This window comes from Triticum urartu, chromosome 5 (genome assembly GCF_003073215.2).
Source record: "Triticum urartu cultivar G1812 chromosome 5, Tu2.1, whole genome shotgun sequence".
NCBI lineage: Eukaryota > Viridiplantae > Streptophyta > Magnoliopsida > Poales > Poaceae > Triticum > Triticum urartu.
In genome coordinates, this window is record NC_053026.1 from 84,588,437 (window position 1) to 84,616,087 (window position 27,651).

The 27,651-nt window shown below is 41.3% G+C and overlaps 1 protein-coding gene across 1 annotated transcript; it reads right to left on the reverse strand.

Annotated features, from left to right (window-relative positions):
- Positions 1-11,288: 11,288 nt before the first annotated feature.
- Positions 11,289-13,385, reverse strand: LOC125508011 (expansin-B3-like). Its single transcript, XM_048672556.1, has 4 exons — positions 12,736-13,385; positions 12,533-12,642; positions 12,191-12,375; positions 11,289-11,944 (listed from the first exon to the last, which is right to left on the reverse strand). Exons 1-4 carry the CDS (start codon positions 13,001-13,003, stop codon positions 11,479-11,481), a joined length of 1,029 nt encoding a protein of 342 aa, XP_048528513.1. The 5' UTR covers positions 13,004-13,385; the 3' UTR covers positions 11,289-11,478.
- Positions 13,386-27,651: the final 14,266 nt, after the last annotated feature.

Consider the following 27,651-nt stretch of genomic DNA (forward strand, 5'->3'; position numbering starts at 1 on the left):
CGACGTACGTGGTGAGCTACCCGCCTGCCCCTCCTACCCCCCAAATCTACATGTACATCCCCTGATTGACTGAAACTGGTTTGGATGTTTAGTTTCCTCTTTATGATTCATTAAGTCACTTTTTGATTCAAGCAAACTCAAGTTACTCTACATGAAGCAGTGAGTGATAAATTTCCAACAGAAAATATCACTTATATACTTACTACGTAGTTGAACATACCAAATTACATGTCACTAGTGATGTGAAGTTAATCTCTCTTGAAGAGACCATCAGGAAAAAAATCTCTTGCGAGTGTTTGTGGATCCATCATTCATGGATTTTTCCAACTACTCAATAACCTGATTCCTACATCTCAAGGATTTATTTTTGTTAGTATAAACTAGCTAGCTGTTGGGCTTCTTTGGCATGCATCTTGCGTTTTACACGGATGATGAAAAAAGAATTGTAAAACTTAGTAGGATTTTCTACAAGTGCTTGCCACAGAACTAGTTAAGGGTTTCAACGGTGCAAAAGTTCTCAAAAATTCTGAAAAAATTACTGAACCAACACACCTATAATATAACATGATCCAACGGAGGGATTAAAAAAATACGACTGTATGTGTCCTGGACAAAAAAACAAATAGTTCAGTATATATTTATGTCGCAGTGAGCTGAAATGCTTATTATTTTTGTCGAGGACACATAGATGCATATTTTGACAATCCCTCTGTTGGATCATCTTATTACATTAGAGAGATGCTCCCATATTTATTTCATATTTTTTGATAACTTTTGAACCGTTAGAAGTTTAGGGAAACTTAACTAGTTCTGTGGCAAGCTATGGTAGACACAGTTTTACCTATATATATATATATATATATATATATATATATATATATATATATATATATATATATATCGTTCAAAGGATTTCCAAGAAATCGGACCAAGTTGATGATCAGTTTCATACTAATTCATACTTTGATGCATGGTATGTGTGGTAGTCGTCCAAGATGCATGCCATATCTAGCTTCAACTAACTGAAAACATCCTTGTTTCATAGATTTTGCAAGTACAGGTGATAAAGATTCATGATTTGGCTGCGCGCATGTTTGCTGGCTGGAGGTACTTGCAGCTATAAAGAATCATGATTTGGCACTTACTAAAATCCCGCGTCTACATTTTTTATGATCGACGTTGCGCTATAACTGTAGGAGTTTGATTCATTACTTGATGGCCTCAAAATGGATACAAGATCTGTTGGAATCAAGAAGGCGTTAAGGTAGCTCACTTTATCTACTTTAGCTCCATGCTTTATTAATGGCCAGCTTACTTACTTTGATATATAACACTTATGTTGATTGACATCAACTCCACGATTCAACAAGCATAGTGATGTGAAATATTCATGCAGTGTGTCGAAACTGTTCCAAAAAATCAAATAAATGGACCTGCGTCGAAAGGGTAGCGCTGCTACTTACTTGGTTAAGTCAAACATTAACGTCGATGCACATGTCAAAACTGTAGGGTTGCAATTTATATTTTGTTGGAAGATGGGAGACTTTATTTTTTTTCTACACAAGGGCTATCAAGGCTGCTGTGTACTGTACCACCTGTACTTTTCCTCATTCAAGGAGATTGAACCTGATGCATTTCTATGCAAAGGAATTTAAATTATGTCTGATCTGTACCGGGACGACGCCGACAGCAAAAGAAACTAAGGAAGGGTTCTCGAGGTCTGCTCCTTCTCCACCGGTAGAGAGGAGCCTCCTTCTCATGATTCGCCTGTCTGCCCCGGCCCTCCCCGGCTAGAGCTGACGCCATGGAAGGTCCCTTACCCCTCTCCCTCCTCTCTTCTGTTCCCTCTTTGTGTTGGGGAACGTAATAATTTCAAAAAAATTCCTACGCACACGCAAGATCATGATGATGCATAGCAACGAGGGGAGAGTGTGATCTACGTACCCTTGGTAGATCGACAACGGAAGCATTTGGTTGATGTAGTCGTACGTCTTCACGGCCCGACCGATCAAGCACCGAAACTACGGCACCTCCAAGTTTTAGCACACGTTTAGCTCGATGACGATCCCCGGACTCCGATCCAGCAAAGTGTCGGGGAAGAGTTCCGTCAGCACGACGGCGTGATGACGATCTTGATGTACTACTGTCGCAGGGCTTCGCCTAAGCACCACTACAATATTATCGAGGACTATGGTGGCTGGGGGCGCCGCACACGGCTAAGAATAAGATCACGTGGATCAATTTGTGTGTTTCTGGGGTGCCCCTGCCTCCGTATATAAAGGACTAAAGGGGGGGTGTGGCCGGCCTAGGAGAGGCGCGCCAGGAGAGTCCTACTCCCTCTGGGAGTAGGATTCCCCCCCCCCCAATCCTAGTTGGAATAGGATTCGCGGAGGGGGGAAAAGAGAGAGAGGGGCCGGCCCCCTCTCCTTGTCCTATTCGGACCAAGGGAGGGGAGGGGGGCGCGGCCCATGTTGGGCTGCCTCTTCTCTTTTCCACTAAGGCCCACTATGGCCCATATAGCTCCCGGGGGGTTCCGGTAACCTCCCTGTACTCCGGTAAAATCCCGATTTCACCCGGAACACTTCCGATTTCCAAACATAGGCTTCCAATATATCAATCTTTATGTCTCGACCATTTCGAGACTCCTCGTCATGTCCGTGATCACATCCGGGACTCCGAACAAACTTCGGTACATCAAAATGCATAAACTCATAATATAACTGTCATCGTAACCTTAAGCGTGCGGACCCTACGGGTTCGAGAACAATGTAGACATGACCGAGATATGTCTCCGGTCAATAACCAATAGCGGGACCTGGATGCCCATATTGGCTCCTACATATTCTACGAAGATCTTTATCGGTCAGACCGCATAACAACATACGTTGTTCCCTTTGTCATCAGTATGTTACTTGCCCGAGATTCGATCGTCGGTATTCCAATACCTAGTTCAATCTCGTTACCGGCAAGTCTCTTTACTCGTTCTGTAATACATCATCCCGCAACTAACTCATTAGTTGCAATGCTTGCAAGGCTTAAGTGATGTGCATTACCGAGAGGGCCCAGAGATACCTCTCCGACAATCGGAGTGACAAATCCTAATCTCGAAATACGCCAACCCAACATGTACACTTTGGAGACACCTGTAGAGCTCCTTTATAATCACCCAGTTACGTTGTGACGTTTGGTAGCACACAAAGTGTTCCTCCGGCAAACGGGAGTTGCATAATCTCATAGTCATAGGAACATGTATAAGTCATGAAGAAAGCAATAGCAACATACTAAACGATCGGGTGCTAAGCTAATGGAATGGGTCATGTCAATCAGATCATTTCACTAATGATGTGATCCCGTTAATCAAATAACAACTCATTGTTTATGGTTAGGAAACATAACCATCTTTGATTAACGAGCTAGTCAAGTAGAGGCATACTAGTGACACTTTGTTTGTCTATGTATTCACACATGTATTATGTTTCCGGTTAATACAATTCTAGCATGAATAATAAACATTTATCATGAAGTAAGAAATATATAATTAACTTTATTTATTGCCTCTAGGGCATATTTCCTTCACCTTTGTTATAGGCGCAGTCAATTTTTTTTCTTTCTCTCTTTCCGATTTAAACATGAGCATGCCCGTGCTCTCTTTTTGGTTGTGGTAGTTGTCATATCATGTTGCAGTTTTAGTTACATTTTTTGGTCCCATGTATATCCAAATCGAAAAACACTTGTGGTTTGGTACAGTTATATTGCAAGTCGAAAAATATTATATGTGTTAACATCGGATGGTCCCAAGTTGAAATTCAGTTTGTATTATTCAATATGCATTCTAACAAGCATGTTCTGTTTGGCATCATACTATCATTCAACTTAAAAGATGCTTAACCTGTTAACCCAATTTAAAATCTCAGGGAGACACTTATTTTGGGACGGAGGGAGTACTTTGTATTGAATCATATCTATATTGTGCTTGCCCCTAAATTGTTGCTTTACACTGAACCACTATTACTATATTATGCATTGATCTGAGTTTTGGCGCTTCCTACTGAAAATCAAGTTTTTAATGGAGATTATGCCCTTATGTGAGTCTCCAGGCCTTGCTGAGTATTTTTTATTGTTGTGAAGGCATCATCATAGATGATTGTAGTTACATTGCCTCCTTTACACTTACATCCACCATTAATCATGTAAGCACTCCTTTTTTACACATAAAATTAAGTGAATGTTGTACTTTCAAACCAATTAGCATATTTCAGTTTGATAAATATTGTGCATTGATCCTGCACTTTTTGACAAATTTATGTTCATGACATCTCCAGTTTACTCCTGTTTTCATTCTTTGTGCTTCTCAGGTCTGGCGGCTCCATGGATACATGGAAGCCGCCATCATTTTGTCGGACAGCCGCCATCATTTTGTCAGACTAAGTGTGGAGTTACTTGTGCAAGTTCCACCATCAACAAACACAAAGTTCTGCATGCTATCATCGCAAGTAAAGCAGTCAGTCTGTTAGGGAGAAAACAAAGGCTTGTGTGCTCATTAGTTTTTTTTGTTCTATCATGTGGTCTCCTTATCTATCTGTAACATGTGACCTATGCAACTGCAAAAATGTTAGACAATAAAATTCTGTGTAACACATGTTCTTATACACTTTGCCTATAGAGACTGTGCATAGTTATTCCCTTTTTTGTTGCCTTGTGTAATATATATTGTAAACAAATTGTCGTGACCTACTGAACCTTGCACTTTTGCTGTAACATACTGAACCGTTACACTATTGCATTTCATCTTATAAACGTATGAAATAAAAAACGTCGCATACCAGGTTGGATGTGGCTGGGCAGGTGGGGTGCGGCAAGCCGCACTTCCTGTCTAGTTAACTATATGTGGGCTGCCGCATCTCCTAGTCTTGGGCGATTCCTCTAAAGAAAATCTAGCCGGATCCTGTTGAGAGCGTGAGTCCTGAAAGCTCTTCTGTTTCCGGCCTCCCTACTCCATTTCCCTAAAAGAAAGCTCCCTCCTCAAACAAAACATGGGCAAACATGTTGGTTAAAGCATTACTAGTAGAGCTCTCAAACCCTTAAATCCCTAAAAATAACTGCTTTTTTATATTTTTTGTCGAAAAAAAGCCGTAGACTAGAACCCCTTAACCCTTAAACCCTCAAATTTTTTTAAAGGTCCAACCCTTAAACCCTCTCCCAATCCTCAAAAGTAAGGGTCGGGGAGCAAAACCTACCCCAACCCTCATTTGGCGGTTATACTCGCGCAGGAGGGAAAAATCCTGCCAACTCCCGCGTCCACGCCCGCGACCGCCGCTGCTAGTCGCCCCCGTCGCCGGCGGCCGCCCCGTCGACCTCCCGCGCGCAACGACAACGTCGTTGATTGGGAATATTCCGTTATAAGGGTTGGGTTTCTAATCTTTGTCCCTGTTTTTCAACCCGTAAAAGTGCACAAAAAGATCATTTTTGGACCCTTAAAACGCTAGTGAGAGTTTGAGGGTTCTACTAGTAATGCTCTTACCTTTTTTATCGCACCTCTGACCCGGTCCGGTTTTTATGGGCGCATTGGAGCTTGGTGGGTCCTACACGGCACATGGGCGTAGGTCTAGCTAACTGTTGCATGGGCCCACCATCCAAGCTCTAATGGGCCTTCCTTCCATTGATGGTTGGTCCTTTCGCATGGAGCTCACTGGTCACCTATATTTACCTTTTATTACATTAGTGTATATTACCATCACGTAAAGACAACACAGAAAAAAAGAGCCGTAAAAACCGTCAATTCCAGCAGTTTTAATCCAATTTGACAAGAATTTGGCTAAACATTACGAGTGAGGTGGTTGTAAAAGTTGATACATTTTAGACGTATCACTTGTTCATCTAGAGGAAAGAAATCAGAAAATTCGTCATTCATGATTAATTTTTCAAAATTCCATTGAGAAGTACCTTCATCTGGCTGTACTGTAACAAAATTAATATTATAAGTTTTCTTATTTGAAATCGTTGTGAGTTGGTTATGGAGTAGATGAACTGTATCTTTCTTTATCTCCATATCCTCTGGGAGTTTATCTCTTTGGCCTTACTCTCTCTGCATTGTTTATGATGTAGCGTACACGAAAAAGGTTCGCATTGATGTTGATGAGGTGGTTCCATTTCCTGATTGATTCCAACTTTCGTCAACCATAAACCTCCAATGTGATGATCGATTTTTAAAAGAGCCCTGCTTCGGTACAACCCCCCTCCTCCCTCCACGAAATGTACAAAGGGCGATATGGAGCTTTGGCAAATCATATCCACTCGTATGTATGATGGGTCTCCCGTTGTAACGTACATGTCGTACGTTCGCGTAGTAGAGTCAAATAGACGACGCCACACACAGAAGGCTGCCCGATTGGGCCGACCAATTGTCGCACGTGAAAACATGAAAAACATTCACCGAAGAAGGAATGGTAGTGCGAGGGATCAAACCTTGTAACTCCCGCTCCTGACTGCTCCTCGCTAGGCATATGAGCTGATAAGCTTCAGTGCCTAACTAGGAAACACGGACAACAAGAACTATCCCTCAGCAACCGGTTTACGGTAGCGAACCATTCTTCTTTTCTGCCTTTTTCTTATTTCTTTTCAAAAAACCATTCCTTTTTTATTTCTCAAAAAAGGCTCGCAATAATAATAATTTTTTAAATAAAACAATTAGTCTTTTAAATTTTTTTCCTACACTACAAATATATGCATTTTAAAAAAACAACAACAGAAATTTAAATAAAATGCATGCGTCTTTTAAAATTGCTCAGAATGTCAAAACACAAACTTCTTTAAAAAAGAGCGAAAAAAATTGATCATGAATATTTATTGAATTTTTCCAACATTTTTCAAAAGCAATAAAAAATTTTGAAATTAAAAAATACGAAAAATATTGGAACCAATAGTTTTAGTTCCCCAAACATTTTTTGTATTTCTGCTGAATTTTTTGAAAACGGGGACATTTTTTTAATTCTAAACGAATTGTGAAAGTCGAACTATTATTTAAAACTCCTCAAACAATTCCGGAATTTGTGATTTCTTTTTGAAAAGGGGATCTTTTTTTTAATTAGTGAACAATATTTTGGAATTTCGATATCTTTTCAAATTTTGAACATTTTTTCGGTCTGTGAACAATTTATGAAAGCCGAAACATTTTTTTAACCCCGAAGAATTTTTTGCAATGCAAAAATTATTTCGAATTTCCTGAATTTGTGATTTCTTTTTGAAAAGGGGATCTTTTTTTTAATTAGTGAACAATATTTTGGAATTTCGATATCTTTTCAAATTTTGAACATTTTTTCGGTCTGTGAACAATTTATGACAGCTGAAACATGTTTTTCAACCCCGATGAAATTTTTGCAATGCAAAAATTATTTAGAATTTCCTGGAAACAGCCTCTTGTAGAAATGTAGGGAAAGGCTACGTACAATAGACCCAAAGTAGTCGTACCTTTCCTCGGACCCTAGGCAAGCGGGTGCTACATGGACTGGGCTGCCTTTTTTAATATCTTTTTGAATTTATGAACATTTTTTTTAGTTGTGAATTTTTTGAATTTTTGAAAATTTATAAATATGAACAGAAATTGAAACATGAACAAAAATTGTAATTCTGAAAATTTCCTAAATTTTTTGAACATTGATTAATAAATATGAAGAAAAACCAAAACTCCAAACATTCTTTTTGTAAATATGAACTATTTTTCAAAAAAAATTGAAAAGCATTAAATATTTCGAAATTCCAAACAACAAATTGATATTCTAAAGTTTTTGAATTGCTGAAAAATATTAACAATAGACATCAAAAAGGAAAATGTTAAAGAAAATGAAAAAGGAAAGAAAAAACCCCAAAAAAAGAAAATTGGAGAGAAGATAAAAGCAAAAAAGAAAAAGAAAAATAAAAAAGAATAAGAAGGTTCCCAAAGTCGGAGAGAACAATTATGGGAAGCCGAAGTTGGCAGAATATATTTTCAAAAATTGATGTACTTTTTTCAAATCCGTGAGTGCTTGAGCCGGGCCAGCAGGCGCCCGACGGGAGCGATCTTGTCGCCTAGTTCAGCTAAGGCCTATGAGTTTTTTTCTTTTCTATTTTTCTTCTCTTTTTTTGTTAATTCATTTTTCTTATTTTTGAAATTTATTATCCTTTTTAAAACATGTTCGAAGATTTGAAACATTGTTTGGATACCAACATAATAATTTTAAGTAACAATTTTATATTATGATTTAAAATTCTTTTTTAATTAAAAGCATTTTTTTCAATTTTATCCCATTGTATTGATTAGTTATGTTAAAAACTTAAAATAATAGCTTGAAGCACCTGCTTAAATTATGATTTTAAATAATTTAGTGCCTTCAAGTGTGGTATGGATGCTTATCATGGGCATGCCCATGTGCTAGGAAAAGTTAGGGTCATTTCAAAAATATGCCAGAAGGGCTCCGTTTGAGATCATGTTATTTCTCGACCCCAATATTTTTTCATTGGCTTATATGCCAAGTTGTTTAGGTTTTTGACAAACTTGGTAATCCCCTACAGTTTTCATAGTAAAAAAGGCTGGTAAATGGTAGGACGTGTCACAACTTGCATACGGTGTCAGAAATTGTTTAAACCTAGCATGGATGCCTACTATGGGCATGCCCGCGTGCTTGCAAAAGTTAGGATCATTTGAAGGATGTCCAAAAGTAGGTCATGTTCGATAAAGAGTGTTCGAGCTGAGGTCAGATGGGTCCGGTTGAGAGCACATTGTTTTTCGACATTCTTGAAATGGACCTAATTTTTCCCCATGAATTTATATGACCAATTTAAGACACCATGCCAAGGTATTTGGTTTTTCAAAAAATTGCATTTTCTGGAGTTCTCTTGGTCAAAAAAGACCGATAAATGGTCGAACATGTCGGAAATTATTCAAACCTGACATGGATGCCTAACATGGGCATGCCCATTTTCTTGTAAAAGTTGGGGTCATTTCAAGAATGTCAAAAAATATATCATGTTGAACGGAGAGTGTTCAGGTAGGCCAGAAGGGTCTGTTTGAAAGCACATCATTTTCTTCATCCGTCAAACGATCCCAATTTTTCCTGCCAGGTTCTATGACCAATTCAAGGCATCATGCCAAGTTGTTTTTATTTTTGACAAGTTTTGCATTTTCTTGAGTTCTCTCGATGAAATAGGTTAATAAATGGCCGGACGTGTCGCAACGTGCAAGTGGTGTCGGTAATCGTCCAAACCTGACATGGATGTCTCATATATCTGTGCCAGGCGACTGCAAGAAGTTGGAGTCATTTGTCCATAGTCCAAAAAAATACTAGTTCAGAGACTAGGCCAGACGGAGATGGGTGCATCCATGAGCATGTAGTTTTTCCACATTCAAATGTTTTTGTCCTTTGCAATTTCCGTCATTATCAATTAATATGAACATTTTCTTATGTCCTGGCCATTTGTTGAAATTTGTTAGCAATTTTGGAATTTCAAACTTGGAACACTTTTTCCAAATTTATTAACAAATGCCGAACAATTGACGAAAATTTTGAACACATATTGCAAACCACATACTTTTTAAAAGAAATTATCAACTATTTCTGAAACACAGATATTTCCTAAATTTGTGAACAAAAAATTTGAAAACAGGAATATATTTTAAATTCCAGAAAAATTCTAAAATTCTGGATTTTATAGTAAAATTTAAAAAATATTAGAAAAATAAGAAAAATAGTATCCAAACAATATTAAAAAATTGAACAAGTTTCAAAAGGAATAAAATGAATTACCAAAAAAAGAGAAGAAAAAAGAATAGACAGGTAAAAAACGGTTAGGCCTTGGCCCAACTAGGCGGCGACATCGCCCCGCAGGGCGCCTGTTAGGCCAGCCAAGCGTTCGCGGATTTGAAAAGAATTCATCAATTTAATAAAATGTTCATGGATTCTAAATCTTTCGCGGAATTTCAATATAATTTCACTAAAAATATTTGCAAAAACATTTCAAGAAATTGAAAAAGATTGATAAATTTGAGAAAAATTTTAAGAATTTAAAGTTTAAAATTTCACACATTTGGAAAAACAAAAAATAAATAAATGACAAAGAAAAAGAGAAAATGAAAACAAAAAAATCAGAATAAAACATAACAAAACCCGGTTAAAGAGACACAAAGAAGCCCTGCTTGAAACTTTACTAATTTACATTCGCCACATTTTTTGATGATTAAAAAAAAGATAGCAAAAAGCTGAGGGCGCCAAAATATGCTCGGGTATGCCATGTACGCCTAGGTCGCGTATGGGCGAACATATTTTTCTTAAATACCATTTTATCCTTTATTATGATGGGTACGTAGAGATTCTCTGTTGATATTTTTAAGGGGTTGTACAGAGAGTCAATCTTTTCTAATTTCCTTTGGGAAATTAGATTTGTCTCATATTTTCTTAACGGTAATATGTGGCTCATTTATATGATCATAGTACAAGTCACGTACACACTCGATCTGACAAAACTAAAAAGATAGCAATACGCTAGGCTTTACACAAAGGAACGCCATCCAAAAAAGAAAATTATAATCAAGATCGAAGAATCCCCTGAGCTTAACATCAACGTCTGTCACTCCCTTCGGCATCATCACAACAATCATCAAAGAAAAAAAAAAGACGGATCATCTCCACACCCGAACTCGACGCAACTCCATCGTTGATATCCAGCTTTGCAGACCTCCAAGATGCAGCTTTGCGGACCTCCAAGTTGGCTCGCCAAAGGCGAAAGCTTTACTATTGAACGAATCAGACCGAGGTAACATCCCGCACAGGCTATCGAACTCCAGATCTGCTACCCCCGCATGATTAAGACGTCAAAGGAGGAAACGACACCTACCATCCACGAACCACGAACCCATCACACGATCCACCATCTTTCAGATGCCGCCTATGCAGACCACAATCTGCATCGCTCCTGGACTACCTCTCAATCTTCGTGCAAACGTTGGAGAATACGATGTCGCAAAGGTGGAGTCCGAGGACATAGGTCCATGAAAGGATGCTGCTGCCGCCGCGTCATCCTTGCTTGTGCCATCGCCGCCGGCGAAGTCAAGATGATGAACAAGCCAAAACCTAAGCTACTAAAGGCTAAAACGATCGCCACATGACCTCGGTGACCCCCCTCATCACCGACGACCAAGGTCATTGACAGAGGGGAGCGGCCAGAGGACGGCGGCGGATGGAAGCACTCCTACCGGCAGTCGCGAGATCGCTTTCTTTCTTCCTTGGAAGAAAGAAACGATATGCTGTAGCTTTGTCTCATCCTTCCACACAACTTTGCTTGCATTAACATAGTTGCGTGCAATGACAACTGATCGTTGCATCGAACGAGGCTGATGCAGGCATCTAAACACAGGCTTTCTTTCCTACTCACATACTACTACAACAGAGACAACCATACTCCAGGTTCAATCTTTTGTTTCTTCTTCCTGCAGTGCAGTGCAGATGATCACACGGCCAGTATCCAACGCACACAAGGCCACACATACGTAAGCGCCGCCGAATACATCATAGGTAGAACAAGACGAGGACGGCTCGTGGCAGCGGATGTGACAAGCGACATGGGCAACGTCTCATCGAACTGGACCAGGGATCTGTAGGCGGCATTGGGCTGCCAGTAGGCCGGGATGACCTGGTCGGCCACGAGCGACCTGCCGGACTCGTCGGTGACGCGCAGCGAGAAGGGCCCCTGCAGCGGGCGGAGCCTGTCCAGGCGCCAGATGGAGCCCCACGACTCCCTCATCGGCGTCCAGTACCCCGTCGGCGCCCTGTCCGGCAGCCGCGACTCCATTATGTCCACCTGCGACACGTCGCCGGCGCCGTCCTCGTACTCCACCAGGATCGCCAGGTAGTTGGGGTTGGACCCGTGCTGCACCCGGAACGTCACCGTTAGCCCCGGGTACTGGCAGGGCACCCTGCAACCAAGAAAACAAACAAAAGCAGTAGATTATGGATCTTTAATCCCGTAAAGTTAGGATGCGCAAAATGCTTCTTGCTGTTGACAATTAGCGAGACGAAAGTGCAGGCAAAGCACAGAATTTGCTTTTGCAGCAAGGAAAGTAGCCAGTGGTGGACAAGGAAAGACGGATGCCATGTTTGTCGTTCTCGGTTAAAGTTAACGATGATGGGATTAAGTAGGATAAGATGGTGGAGCTAGCTACCTCTTGAACTGCATGTCGATGATGCCGGCGTGGCGGAGCTCGTCGTGGCGGCCGTACTTGGCCATGCCGCCGAAGGCGGTGCCGCTGAGGTCGAAGTGGTAGCGGGAGACCGGGTAGTAGTTCATGTCCGTGATGATCACCGTCTCCGGGACGCCGGAGCAGGCACGATGGGCCACGCACCTGATCTGCATTGCACGCAACAATCCAAGATCCATGGAATCAAATTGGGTTACATCACAGGCTGTCTGTCCGGGGAAAGAAATCGTACTGCTACTAAACGACAACGTCGGCATGTTACTGTGAAAAGTAAGTACTCCGGCGACAGACATCAGTTATGCTAACCTGGTAGCATGAGCCGCACCCCTTGCCGTCCTTGAAGATGGGCTGGTTGCCGCACGACGTCATCGACGAGAAAGGCGGCCAGTTGACGTTCTTGAACCCGCAAGCACCACCTGCATCCCATCCGTGAAAACAAGAGCCGCAATCAGCAGCATTCAGCAATGCAATTGGAATTGAAATCCTCAGAGACATGATGGTAGTCGTACCGTTGTCGTAGGGGCCGGCGCCATTGGGAGCGCCGTACCAGGTGGCCCGGGCATCGAGCCAGCCCTCGTCGGAGCTGGAGTTGGAGTTGGGGGCGGGGATATTGGATGCAGGGACGTTGGTGGCGGGGACATTGGTGGTGGGGGCAGGTGGTGGAGGTGGGTAGCAGAACAGATCAGGCAGATAACCGCAGCCGCAGCATCCATGGGGATGGGCAGCGACCAGGAAGAAGAGAGCAACCACACGGGCAAAGGAGAAGGTTGCTGCCATCACTCGGCCGCTGGCGAATGCCGTACTCCAGTGGTTAATGACGAGTTTTTAGGCCCGCGAAGCAAAGGGATCCAATCCAACTGAAGCGCCGTCTTGTGCTTGTGGAAGGAAGGAATAGAGAAGTGGACCAACAGCCGTGATTCCTCCCCTCCCGTTCAGACGGCGATGCCGCAGATGAGGACGAGCGGGAGCTGTGACAGGGACGCCGTCCGTCGTAGGAGCTATGCCACTCCCCAACTCCGGCCGCGTCGCCGGCGCATCAGATCCGGCCACAACCTTGGCCTGCGCGGAGACAGAGAGCACGAGCTTCTGAAGCCACACTGCCGCGTAGGAGGATGCCGCGGATGGCCTCTCCCATCTCCACCCCAGGCCCAGCCTCTTCACTGCACAAGAGCAAGAAAGATCCAGGAGGAGTTCTATCCTCAGTAAGAACACACATTTTCCTCTAGAAAAAAGAACACACACAGTCTATCCAACCATATCCTTGAGCTTGAGGGGAAGAAAAGAGAAGAGGTAACTCTGTATGTCAGAGACGATAATAAATACTCGCCTTCTTCACCAGTCTGAGCAGTGCAGCGCCGCGCAGCGCACAGAAGCAGATCGATGTGCCTCTCCGGCGAGAGCGAGACCAGACTGGTGAGTGGTCACGGAGCCGTAGACAATGAATGGGGAAGGGGCCGACACCGGGGGACCTGGGTACGAAGCCACTTCCGTCGACGGGGGGGGCTAGTGGTAGTGGGAATGGAAGGGTCCCGGCGGCGGCGGAAGGTTGCTGAAGAAATGGCAGAGGCGGAGCCGACCTGCCCGAGGATTTTGAGAGTGGGACTGTGGAAGTCAGAGATTTTTTTTTAGGGGAAGTCAGAGATGAGGACGTTCCAAGCACTAGTGGGCTTCGTGTTTTCTTTCTTTCTTGGGAATCAGCACTAGTGGGCTTTGATGCCCCAAAACAAACAAATATTTGTTCTTGCCCCAACAAGCCAACACGTTCCAAGCCCGATATGCTATTCGAATAGCTCCTAGACCCATGACTCGCCAAATAGCTCTAAAAAAAGCTCTAAAAAAAAGACTCGCCAAATATGGAGCCCTAAATTTTGTAGATAATGTCTTGGTTCTCTTGATTTTGTTGGGGCAAATTAAATACTCCCTCCTTGGCATAATATAGTGCCCATTGGATTCAGCGAAAAATCATATTTCACTAACTTTGAGCAAGTTAAAATGAGAAAATCATATGTATCTACAATATCAAATGTGTACCATATGAAAATATAAGTCATGATGGTATTGACTTGGTATTCGAGATGTTGATACCCTTTTATATAAGTTTGGTCAAAATTTACACGGTTTGACTTGAAAATAATATTATATGCTCTATATTTTGGTAAGGAGGGACTATTTGCCAACTTGGCTATGTGTTTCACTAAGTTCACACTTTGTGCTAATACTCTCTCCGTTCCTTTATATAAGGTGTATCTGTTTTTTTAATAAAATTTCAGAATGTAAAATGCATTTCTTCAAATTCCTTATAATTCTCTTGTTAGCTATTTAGAAAAAAGAAAATATCTCTCTTTTGATTGTCTGTATCTCTCCTTATAGCAACAGAAGGAAAACATCTCTTTATGGATTGCATGTATCTCTTACTTTTCTGGACTAACTGATTTACTTGCCACTAACCAACAAATTTGCCCAAAATAATTTCGTCATAACATGTCTATAATTATGTGGCTTGGTCATTGTGCTGAAAATAATATATCTTACATAAAGAAACGAAGGGAGCATAATAGATTTTTTTGCATGGTAATACGTGTCTCATTCATATCATAAAGAATAGAGTACAAGTCACGTAAAGACCGACATGACAAAACTGAAAAGATAGCAGAACATCTCCGAGCTTGACACCAACGCTCATCACCTACCTTCTGCACCACCACAGCAGCCACCGAAGAAAAATGATGGATCACCTCCTCACCCGAGCTCGACGCGGTTCCATCGCTGATATGCAGCTTTGCGGACCTCGAAGGTGGCTCACCAAAAGTGAAGCCATTGCCATTGAACGAATCAGACCGAGGCAACATCCCAGACACACCATCGAACTCCAGATCTGGCACCCCACCATGACTAAGACGCTGAAGGAGGAAATCATATCTGCCATCCATGAACAATGAACTCAACACACGTTCTGTCGGGGATATATCCCGTGGTATGACCCGGCCGGACTGGGTGGTTTACTTGAGACCCGGCTGACACTTGGCGATTTACTGGCGACCCGCCCCGACCTGGCGGGTCAGAAGGACGACAAGGCCCAAGGCCCAGAGGGCCGGCTCATGTTAATGGTAGGCCGGTTTATGAGGAGAGGCATAAGGAATATTCTCCTACAAAGGAAGCAAGACTAGGACTCCCCTTGTAATAGAGTAATCCTAATCCTACTAGGACTAGTCATGTAACCCGCCCCTTCAACATATATAAGGAGGGGCAGGCCTCCCCAAGAGGGACAAGCAATAAGAAACAATCTCTAGTGCTAGACACAAAGGGGGAGCCGGCTTATACAGTGACTTTCGTGAGCATAATGAGATCTAGCCACAAACAACATGTAGGTCTATTACCGGATGATGTTTTCTGGGGCCCGAAGCTGTCTAAATCCTTGTCCTGTGTTGCGTCTCTCGATTCCGCTCAACCCCTCTTAAGCTACTACAAAGATGCGTTGGCCTCACAATTAAGTCATCACACTAGGACATCAGCCGTGACAAATTCCACACGACACGTTTCGTCTTTCAGATGTCGTCGATGTAGACCACACTCTGCATCCGCTCCTGGACTATCTCCCAAGCTCCGCGCCTCCGCTGGAGCAAACGCCATCGCAACGGTGGAGCCCGAGGACACATGTCCACCATGAGGATGTCGCCGCTACCACGTCATCCTTACTTGAACAACTAGTTTCCAAATCCATCCCCAATCATAGGACCGATGGCCTCGTCAGGGATGGATCTAAAGAATCTTTAATCAGCTCCATCATTGTTGCGCTGAAGCCAAAACGATGAACAATCTAAAAACCTAGACTACAAGGGAGTAAAAACGATCCACGCGTGTGGATCCAGCGACCCTCCTACCACCGATGACAAAGGTTGCCAGCGAAGGAGAGCCGCCAGAGGACAGTGCTGAAAGTTGCCTCTCCAGGCGGCGGCTAGGTTCCAGCCGCCAGGAGAGAAAACTCGATCGATACAACTGTTGGTACTAGGGAGCATAATAGATAAGTTCACTGGAAGGTACATGATGAAAGTAGAAAAGTTCCTGCTACGAACGTGTCATTCCAAGTCGTTATGCATGTACCTCCAGTCCCTAAATCAAGACGTATATTTTTAGTCAAAAGTCAACGTAGTGTAACTTTAACCAATTTATAGACAACAAATATATTTTCGAAATAGAGTGAGGTGCTTTGACGAATATCTCACAACACAAACCGTGAAAACGTATGGAAAACGCTTCGCCGGGGCGACGCGGCGGCGGCCGCCGCATTCCATCTTTACCGTGTAGGACGACGCTGTTACTACACATGACTTTGTTGCGACGCAGTTCACCCATGGATCTCCAGGAGATCATGGCTTGGAGGAAACCGATGCTGGGAAGTTTCCAAACGGGGGAATTCTTGACTTGGAGAAGAAGAAACACGGACGCTTCGGTGTTCAGGACTTTGATCCGGGGAAGGAACAGTAAGGCCGACGTGTGTATAAAATGCATCATCGGGATCTAAGGGAGCACTAGCGGAGGGCAAATCCTAAACGGCGCCCATTGCGCCCGTTTCTTCGCTGCATGCAAACGGGCGCATACCACCCGCGCCAGACTGGGCCGGCCCATTTCTTCTTTTTTCTGTTAAAACTGCAATCAATCAAAAAAGATTGCGTGCGGTGGTTCGAACCTGAGATGTCTCAATATTGACAACAACGCAGTTACAACTAGGCAACGAACGACTTGGTGTCTGCAAACCTCTTTTCCTTCTTTTATTGTTTGTCCAGGTCGTGATATTTTCCTCTTCTCCTTTTTCCTGCTCTTTTTTCATTTTTCTTTTCTTATTCCTTTTTCTTTTTTTCGTAAATGTGCAATTTTTTATTCAAATTTGGTGAACCTGTTCAAATTCAATGAACTTTTTATCAAAATCGATGAACTCTTTTTTCAAATTCGACGAACTTTTTTTTTCAAAATCAACGAACACTTTTCATAATCGATGAACTTTTTTCAAAGTTGATGAACTATTTTTTCAAAACCGATGAACTTTTTTCCAAATCAATGAACTCTTTTCCAAAACCGATGAACTCTTTTTTCAAAACGATGATTTTTTTTCCAAATCGATGAACTCTTTTTCAAAATCGATGAACTTTTTTCAAAGTCGTTGAACTCTTTTTTGAAAACCGATGAACTTTTTTCCAAATCGATGAACTCCTTTTCAAAATCAATGAACTTTTTTTCAAAACCGATGAACTCTTTTTAAAGTCGACGAACTATTTTTTCAAAACCTATGAACTTTTTTCCAAATCGATGAACTCTTTTTCAAAATTGATGAACTTTTTTCAAAGTCGATGAACTCTTTTTCAAAATAGATGAAACTTTTTTTCAAAATCTATGAACTCTTTTCAAAACCGACCAACTTCTTTTCGAATTCGATGAACTTTTTCTGAAATATGATTTTTTTTAAGAACCAATGAACTTTTCTGTAATTCATGAACTTTTTCTCAAATGTTTTCAAATAATTTAAAATCAAAGCGCTACAGTAAATGTTTACATGTGTATTAAATTTCGCGGCTACAAATGTAGATTATGTTTCGCCCTGGATTTGGTCAGTGGTGTGTCGTAGTCCAGTTGGTTATCAGTAGTCGCTTGCTGTTGGAGGGCGTGAGTTCGTGCCTCTAGGAGAACTACTTTTAGGGTGTTTTTTCGTGAAAATGAGGTCTGTCCACTGAATTTTTGCTGGGCCGGCCCAGTCCCATCTTCTTCGAGCGCCGGGACGAGGAACCGGCGCTGAGAGCTCCTATGCGCCGCTCGCTGCGGCGAATTGTCGAGCGGACGCACAGGCGTGTCTCAAGCTGGGCCGGGCCATTGGCGCAAAGCAGTGAAAAAATCCCAAAAAACTCTGCTAGAGAGAGAGGGATTGAACCAGGTACCTCCCTCTTTGTACGCACAAGCATAACCATCGCGATAGACAAGCTTTTTTTGGTTTGTGATGGCTTGCGGAGCTAAATGTAATGGAGACCCGAAATTTTTCTCAAATTCCTAACGCGAAAATTATTTTGAAAAGGTGTTTCTTAAAAAGCGAACACTTTCAAAATTTTAGAAGAATAACTAAAAGGCATGAAGTATTTTTTGATAAATTGAACACTTTTTAAAATCCTGAATATTTTTTGAATTTAGGGAACAAAATTTTGAAAATGAGGTCTATCCACTGAATTTTTGCTGGGCCGGCCCAGTCCCATCTTCTTTGAGCGCCGGGACGAGGAACCGGCGCTGAGAGCTCCTATGCGCCGCTCGCTGCGGCGAATTGTCGAGCGGACGCACAGGCGTGTCTCAAGCTGGGCCGGGCCATTGGCGCAAAGCAGTGAAAAAATCCCAAAAAACTCTGCTAGAGAGAGAGGGATTGAACCAGGTACCTCCCTCTTTGTACGCACAAGCATAACCATCGCGATAGACAAGCTTTTTTTGGTTTGTGATGGCTTGCGGAGCTAAATGTAATGGAGACCCGAATTTTTTCTCAAATTCCTAACGCGAAAATTATTTTGAAAAGGTGTTTCTTAAAAAGCGAACACTTTCAAAATTTTAGAAGAAAAACTAAAAGGCATGAAGTATTTTTTGATAAATTGAACACTTTTTAAAATCCTGAATATTTTTTGAATTTAGGGAACAAAATTTTGAAATCGAGAACAAAATTTGAACATGAACATTTTTTAAATCTTGAGAACAAATTTTGAAATGGAGAACAAATTTGTAAGCGCGGAAACTTGAGAACAAAATTTGAACATGAAATTTTTTTAAAGCACGAACATTTTTTTAATCTTGAGAACAAAATTTGAAACAGAGAACAAATTTGGAAGCGCGGATTTTTTTAAAGCATGAACTTTTTTTTGAATCTTGAGAACAAATTTTGAAACATAGAATAAATTTGGAAGCGCGAACAATTTCTTAAAGCATGAATATTTTTTCAATATTGAGAACAAATTTGAAAAATCCCAAATATATTTGGAAGCGCAAACATTTTTTGAAAACCTGAACAAAAAAGTTGAAGTCCGGTACATTATATTAATTTCGAAAATTTTGCACTTTTTTGTGTAACGAAAACAATTTTCGAATTTTTATAACAATTTTTAAAAAATTGAACATTTTACGGAAAGGCAAACAAAATTTGAATATTTTGAAAAAAAGAGAAAAGAAAAATAAAATTAAATAATAAACCAAAGAAAGAAAACTAACAGAAAAAACGAAAAAGAAGAAAAAAAAAGGAAACAGAAATGAATTTGAAAATCTAAAGGACAAAAAGGAAATAGAAAGAGAAGAAAAAGAATTGAAAAAATGAAATAAAGAAACAGAAAAACAAAGAAAGAAGAAAAAAAGAGAAAGAAAAAACGAAACAGAAAAATAAAAAAACAGTGAAAAACCGGTTCAAGAACCTTCTGGAAGGTTCCCAAAACCGGTCAGGAACCTTCCAGAAAGTACCCAAAACCGGATACTGTAGCGCGCGTAGTTGGGCCGGTCCATCTGGATCGCTAGGTCGCTCGGCTCTGTGCGTTCGCTCGACAATCTGCCGCAATGAGCGTCCGCTAGGATATTCCACCGGCGCTCTCCCCTAGCGGAGCTACCCAAAATTTCTTGGGCGGGCCACAGGGAACAAGGCCAAAAGAAATCACAAAATAATTGCTCTCAGAGCCCAACTTTCAGTCCATTCTTCAGTGTTTTTCTCTTGGATAGGGCGGGCCAAGGCACAATTTTGCCTGCATGTAGCTCCGCCCTTGTAAGGGAGCACAACCAAACCATGAATATATAAATTTGCCATGTGACAAGTTGAAAAAATCATAAAATTTTCATGTCAACATTATGCAAAATTATAATTTTGCAAACTTAAAAAAAGTGTTAGGAATCTACCATGACAATTAACTATATGTGGGCTGCAACATCTCCTTAGTCCTGGGCTTTAGGGCATCTCCAACGCTAACCCTCAAACCACCTGCACCCGTCCGGATTGCGTGGCCCGGACATGTTGTGCTATCCAACGCGGGCATGTATCATTCGCTTGCTGTCCAGATGCATTTTTTCCGGCAAAACCGGAGACAAACTTGGGGGGGAGGGGGGCTTTGCGGGCGTTCGTACCACTGCCCCGCCCGCGTCTGACTGTCCTGGCCCACCAAAAAAACCTCCCTCGCTTGCGCGCGCTTATGGTAAGGCACCAGCTGCCCGCATTCATGCCGCTCGAGAGAGGCTGCTCCGCATTGACGCTGACGCAGAACGGACGTGACCTCTCAATGCCGGCATTGAAGCGGCGCGCCAGCCGAGAGAGAGCCACCTACTGCATGCTTGGCTGAACACGCCTCCTGCCGCATTCAAACGGCCACGGACTGCGCACTGATGATCCACAAGTATAGAGGATAAATCGTAGTCATTTCGATAAATAAGAATGTCGAACCCAACAAGGAATTGAAGAAATTGATAAGCGGTTTTCAGGAAGGCATTCTCTGTAAGTGCTGTTGAGTAGCAGTAACAGATAGTTTGATAGTAAGATAATTCATAGCAAGTAATAAGTAATGATAGTAATAAGGTGCAGCAAGGTGACCCAATCTTTTTTGTTGCAAAGGATAAGCCAAAAGTACTTCGTGTAATGAGCAAATCGTTCTCGAGGACACATGAGAATTGCGCCTAGGTACTTCCATCGTGATTAGTTGATCCAGGTTCATTACTTTGATAAGTTGTTATGTGGTGGACCGGTGCTAAGGTGTTGTTCTTACTTGAACTACCAACCTACTTATGATTACCCCCTCCCGTAAGGATCCGCGACTACGAAATAAGAATTAAGATAAATCTAATTATAACATGAAACATATGGATTCAATTCAGTCCCTTACGGAAGGGACATTCATATTTGTGGCCCTAACTTGAACCCACTACTCATATTTATCCCCTAACTTTTTGAGGTGCTCAAATTTCCCCCTAAAAAGCATTTTAGGTCGCAAGTATGCCCTTCCATCTGGTCAAAGTTGTCTGACCAAAACTTTGAAAATTCATAAAAAATCCATATGAACTCGGAGAATGCAAAACAAGATATCAAAATGTTCATAAAAAACATAACCTATATGCACGTGTCATTTACGTTCATGATAGAAGCACTCTTTAAAGCTTTTTAGGGTTTATAACATTAAAATACTATTTAGGGTGAATGCAAATAAATGCATGTGTAGGTGATGAGCGTAAATGACATGCGTGTATATGTGGTATTTTTATGAACATTTTGATACTTATTTGCATTCTTCTGAGTTATTGTTATGATTTTTCAAAGTTTGGGTCAAACAACTTTAACCAGTTGGAAGGGCATTCTAGTGACCTAAAATGCTTTTTAGAGGAAAATATGAACACATGAAAAGGTTAGGGGTAAATCTTAGAGTGGACACAAATTAGGGGCATCAATGTAGGATTTAAGCTTCTGTCAATCTAACAACCTATCATCTACTTACTAATCCCGTGATGCTTTCCCCTAGGCTCAAGCATAGTAATGTGTCGTGTAGTCGACGCTTCACACGACACCATTAAAGAAAAAACAACATAACACATCATCAAAAAATTGAATGAATATCAACATCACATGATCATTTATAACAAGACTTCTCTCATGTTCTCAAGAACAAACGGAACAACTCATAAATCATATTCATGTTTATGATCAGAGGAGATAAATCTGAACATATAATCTTCCAACAAATAAACCAACTAGCATCAACTATAAGATGTAATCAACACTAGTAGCAACCCACAGGTACCAGTCTAAGGTTTTGAGACAAACATTGAATACAATAGATGAACTAGGGTTTGCGATGAGACGGTGCTGGTGAATATTTTCATAAAGATTGGTCCTCCCACGATGAAAAGATCATTGGTGATGTCGGCGCTTTCGATTTCTCCCTCCCGACGAGAAGTTTCCTTTAACATGCCAATTTTCAATTTCGATGTTTATAAATAGTCATTCTTATACATCCACGATTATGTATTTTTCCTCTATTTGATTTTCATTTGGAAATATATCCAAGGTATTTTAAGCAACTCAAGGATTCTTTCGAGGAAAGATAATATGACTTCTTCAATTTACTAAAGAGAGAGTTGGAAGTACCCTAAGAAAGTTCTATAAATTCAAAGTTGGAATTTGGATCAATATTGGTTTCAAAAATTCATTTCCAATATCTAAAAAAAGATAAAAGGACTTCTTCAAAAACAGAAATGAAATATTGAAAATCGAAGTTGAAATCAAGATTTCTTTATTTGGCTTTATTTGCAAATTATTTCAATGCTAGTTTTACTAGAATAGAAAAAATATTTTTTAACTTGCATTTTATGCCAAAGAAAAGTTCACATGGCTCTATATATTGCCAAAGATTTATGTGATTTTTCTGGTATTTTTAGAATTAATTTCATTAGTATTTTTCTGTGTTTTAGTGCTTTTGTAAAAAAAAGAAAATAAGAAAACTCTGTTAAAAAAACAACGCAGGCCGGCGCTAGCCGCCATGACCAACCGGCTCCCGAGCCGCGACCCACCTCTACCAGCAGCCTACCCTCACCCGAAACCGCTTCAGCCCGGTCGCCTGCTCTCTCCCTCGTTCGCCTCTGTCGCCGCCATGCAGGGCCCGTCCGTTCTTCTTCCTCCTCACGACACGGAAGTGTTCCAGAGCACGTCGTATCCCGATTCTTTCGGGATCACGACCCCAAGTTGAACCCCTTCTCCACGCCATGGCTCTATAAATACCCATCCCCTCTCATCCGACCCGCTCAAAAATTTCCACCCAAGTCCACCTATAGCGCACGCACGCGCTGTTTTGATCGCCGGAGCCAAAGCCTTCACCAGACGTTTTCTTCGCCGGTAAGCCATCTCCGAACACCCAACTTCGTCAATCATTTCCTCGAGTTCTCGCACATCTACTTGACATCCTTTCGACGTCCAGGAGCCACTGGAGTCGTCTCCATCAACCTCGCCACTCTCGCCGGAGTTCGTGGAGCACAGGAGGTTCGCGGAGCTCGTCCCACGTCGTCCGGTCGTCTCCGACCTCCATCGCCACCACTCCCCGTCTTCACTTTGCTTCGCCGCACCCTCCCGGCTTCTATGTCTTCGTCGCCGACCGCCGGAGTGCCTCCACCGACGATGCCCGAGCCCCTCGTCGTCGCCCTCGCCCTCGTGCGACCGCTGTAAGCCCAGCCACCCCCCTCTGTCGTCAGATATCCGAGCAACGGTCTATAGATCGACTTTTTTTATTTACTAAAACAATATTAGTTATATAGCGGACGTTTGTTAGTTTACTTTAGCAGTGAGCACACCTCGATCGTCAGATCGAGATCTAACCGTCTAGGTTAGATCTATTTTTCTTCTTCTTTTGCATGCCGACTCATTTTGTGTTAACCTTCTGCCGTCCGCCACTTCTTACCGCAGCAAGCAGCTAGCAGCCGCTAACAGAACGCCATGTGGCACCTCTGCCACGATCGGCTGATTCTTAGTAGTTTCAATTTCATGTTTTCTTCTAGTTTTTCCTTTAGCATATCTTTAGTTCTGTTTATCCAAATTAGGTGATTCTTTTTTATATGGTTTCATAAAAATCCTGTCTATCCAGTAAACCAAAAAATATTATTTTTGAAACTTTAAATTTTCAATTAGATCAGATTCAAATTTGAACTTCAATATGCCATAACTTTAGCTTCGTAACTCCGTTTTAGTTGATTCTTTTTGCAAATTGAAGCTTATGACACCTATTTTCCGTTGAGATCAAAATCACATAATTTTGACACTGTTAAAAATATGTTTCCGTTCAGAGATTTTATTTGATTGTTTTTCACTTTATAAGTTTTTCTTTGCAATCTTTCTGGTTTTCAATATGATTGCTTATACATGCTATATTTTTTTGCTTACGATAGATTGTATTGTCCGGAGTGCGAAGACTAGAATTGTCAGGATTTTGAGTGCAAAGGACTTCATCTATATCTATACCAATATAAAAAGACCCAAAGGGGCAGATCCAACTGATCTCGGCCATCGAACTAAGTCAATCCAACGACCTATACTGCTCCAATGGCGAGCGTTAAACGTGTTTAACGTGAAATTAATGTCATACCAAATATTGCACTAATCACAAGATTAACACACAAATAATAGCATAACTAATATCCGTGTGCAATTAATATATTTTCTAAATATTAACGTGCATTGCACGTGCGCATTTACTAGTTAAACTTAATAAGCAAGTTGCACTTTTGATCATATCAATCCTATGTTTTACTTTGCATGTAGTGCCTTCTATAACACAGTAGTATTCATGTGTAGGGCTACTATGCTATTTTAAAACTAGATAGGATAGCCATATGTTTAGACCGATCTTGATAATCTTTGCCTTCGTGTTGGGAATCATTGCAGCGTAGTTATTGCTTAGCCATGATATGATAGACGTGGATTGGGTACCGTGTGATTCATGAAAGTTGCGAGAGAACTTAAGCAATGATTACATTGACAACAACTTACGTGTATTGTATTTCCCTGGGGACTCTGCAATACCAATTAATCAATCATCTGGGCAGAAAGGTTTGTCGGACCAGTCAACAAGTATGTATCCTCCGGCAGGCTCTACATACTCGGGAAAAGGTGGGGAATGCCGCCCATGTTCAAAAAGGTTGGACATGTTTTATATCAAGTAGCTTATGTGTGCAACCGCAAGTCATTATGGGCTCTGGCATGGTTGACCTTAGTCGTGACTCTGGCTAGGACGGTGCCAGCAGATTAGACGAACAGTAGGGTTGGATGGACACCAGACATGGGTCAGAGGAACTCTTTGGAAGATCATGTTTTGATCGTCTTGTTATCAAACAAATCTAAAGTGCGAGGACATAAAGGGAGGGATCTAATCTTGCGGGTAAAGTGTACAAACCTCTGTAAAGTGTAAAACTAATTGATTAGTCGTGTCCTCGATTATGGAAAATTTTGAGCAACTGGACTTGAAACCACCGGAAGATCTTCTCATCACAAATAATTAATACGATGTGGTTTTAATTAAACCATGATCCCCGGGGTCTCTCATGAATTTTTTGGGAACCTATGATCCTCTCATGGGCGGGTTAAATTGGAGGAGATCCAATTTAACAATAGGTAAATTAAAATGAAAAGAAATAAAACTTGGCTAGTGAGTAGAAGTAGGTCAAAATTGGCTTTATGCAAAATAAACCTTAGAGCTTTCCCCTTGATATATCCTTGCATGTAGATGATAGGTCTGTCTTAATACTTTGGGTATGACTTGCCTATACATTCAATATATTGACCCTTTGTGGCTGCAGCGTTTCATGTTCTAGATTTTTTGACGAAGAGTAAGGTGCAATAGGTCGTTGTTCTGCACTCAGTTTTGCCGTGGAGTTGATGGACTCATTTACCTTCGATGCTTCCACAACTACTTTTATTTAGATGACCTTCAGCCATATTTATGTAATAAATACTCCTTTGGAAGACTTCGATGTAATAAAGTGTGTGGATTGAACTCTGTTATTTTTCATCGAGTACTTTGTGTGCTAGCATACTGATTCAGGGATGGCACAGATACATAGAGACTTGACCATTTCAGGTCAGGTTGCTACATTTCCCCAGCGGAATCGCTCCGCCGAAGAGCAAAAGTGTCCCTACCCAGGTTCTGCCTTAAGACAGCGGCGCTTCGTCCCGAAAGTCTTCTTCTGATTTTTGATAGGACAAATGGCTTCATATAGGAGAAGATGAGCCACAGAGGCCTGTTGTGGGACCCACAAGCTCAAGGGGCGCGCCCCACGGGGAGGGCGCGTCACTTGAGCTTATGGCTATCTGGTGGGTCCCCTCAGATAGATTGTTCTTCTAATATTTTTTATTTATTCAAAAATAATTGTTCATAAATTTTCAGGTCATTTGGAGCTCTGAATAATAGCTATCTCTGTTGTAGCTCTTTTCAGGTCCAGAATTCCAGCTGTCGACAATCTCCCTCTTGTGATAGAACTTGCAAATTAAGAGAGGAATGACATTAGAATTGTGCCAAAAAGTGAAATATAACTTTAAAACAGTAAAAAGGGGTAAGATATCATGATGCAAAATGGACGTATCAACCTCCCCAAGCTTAGACCTCGTTTGCCCTCAAGCGAAGCCGAACTCGATAAATATGACCACATGTTTATATGTAGAGAGGTGTCGATAAACTAAATACGAACATGAGAGCATCATAATCATTATTATAACAACAACTTATCCATCATAGAACTTCTCATAAAAATTAGGTGGTGTTCACATGGCAAATTAACATTACAAAAATAATATTGTGCTTGTAAGAAGTTGGAAAATTGTCATGGCAATAAATCGGATAGTATACAAAAACATAACTTACCATGGTATGCTCAATACATTTGCCATGATTTTCTCTCTGAAATGCCATCATGAAAGAAACATTTTTTTTGCCATGTGTCTAATACAAAAATGATCCTAGAAGCTATCATGTTTTAGAAACCCAAAAATTCTAGAAACTTGACATGCAAACATTACAAAAAATGTGTAATTTGGCCATGATATATAAACTTTCCATGCGTGTCACATCCCTAGTTCTAGTAATGCCTAGTGCTAGCATCTGGTGTTGCATCATGTTTAAATTTTATCTAAATTTGAAATAGGGGTGATCAATGAAGGAAATATGCCCTAGAGGCAATAATAAAGTTATTATTTATTTCCTTATATCATGATAAATATTTATTATTCATGCTAGAATTGTATTAACCGGAAACATAATACATGTGTGAATACATAGACAAACAGAGTGTCACTAGTATGCCTCTACTTGACCAGCTCGTTGATCGAAGATGGTTATGTTTCCTAACCATAGACATGAGTTGTCATTTGATTAACGGGATCACATCATTAGGAGAATGATGTGATTGACTTGACCCATTCCGTTAGCTTAGCACTTGATCGTTTAGTTTGTTGCTATTGCTTTCTTCATAACTTATACATGTTCCTATGACTATGAGATTGTGCAACTCCCGTTTACCCGAGGAACACTTTGTGTGCTACCAAACGTCACAACATAATTGGGTGATTATAAAGGTGCTCTACAGGTGTCTCCGAAGGTACTTGTTGGGTTGGCGTATTTCGAGATTAGGATTTGTCACTCCGATTGTCGGAGAGGTATCTCTGGGCCCTCTCGGTAATGCACATCACTTAAGCCTTGCAAGCATTGCAACTAATGAGTTAGTTGCGGAATGATGTATTACGGAACGAGTAAAGAGACTTGCCGGTAACGAGATTGAACTAGGTATTAGGATACCGACGACTGAATCTCGGGCAAGTAACATACCGATGACAAAGGGAACAACGTATGTTGTTATGCGGTCTGACCGATAAAGATCTTCATAGAATATGTAGGAGCCAATATGAGCAT

What these genes read in the sequence shown, in the direction of transcription:
- LOC125508011 (XM_048672556.1), bottom strand. Translation starts at nt 13,003, where the DNA reads ATGGCAGCAACCTTCTCCTTTGCCCGTGTGGTTGCTCTCTTCTTCCTG. An exon ending in CGCCGGCCCCTACGACAACG is followed by an intron (nt 12,643 to 12,735) that starts GTACGACTACCA and finishes GATGGGATGCAG; the next exon opens with GTGGTGCTTGCGGGTTCAAG. An exon ending in ATCGACATGCAGTTCAAGAG is followed by an intron (nt 11,945 to 12,190) that starts GTAGCTAGCTCC and finishes TCTTGGTTGCAG; the next exon opens with GGTGCCCTGCCAGTACCCGG.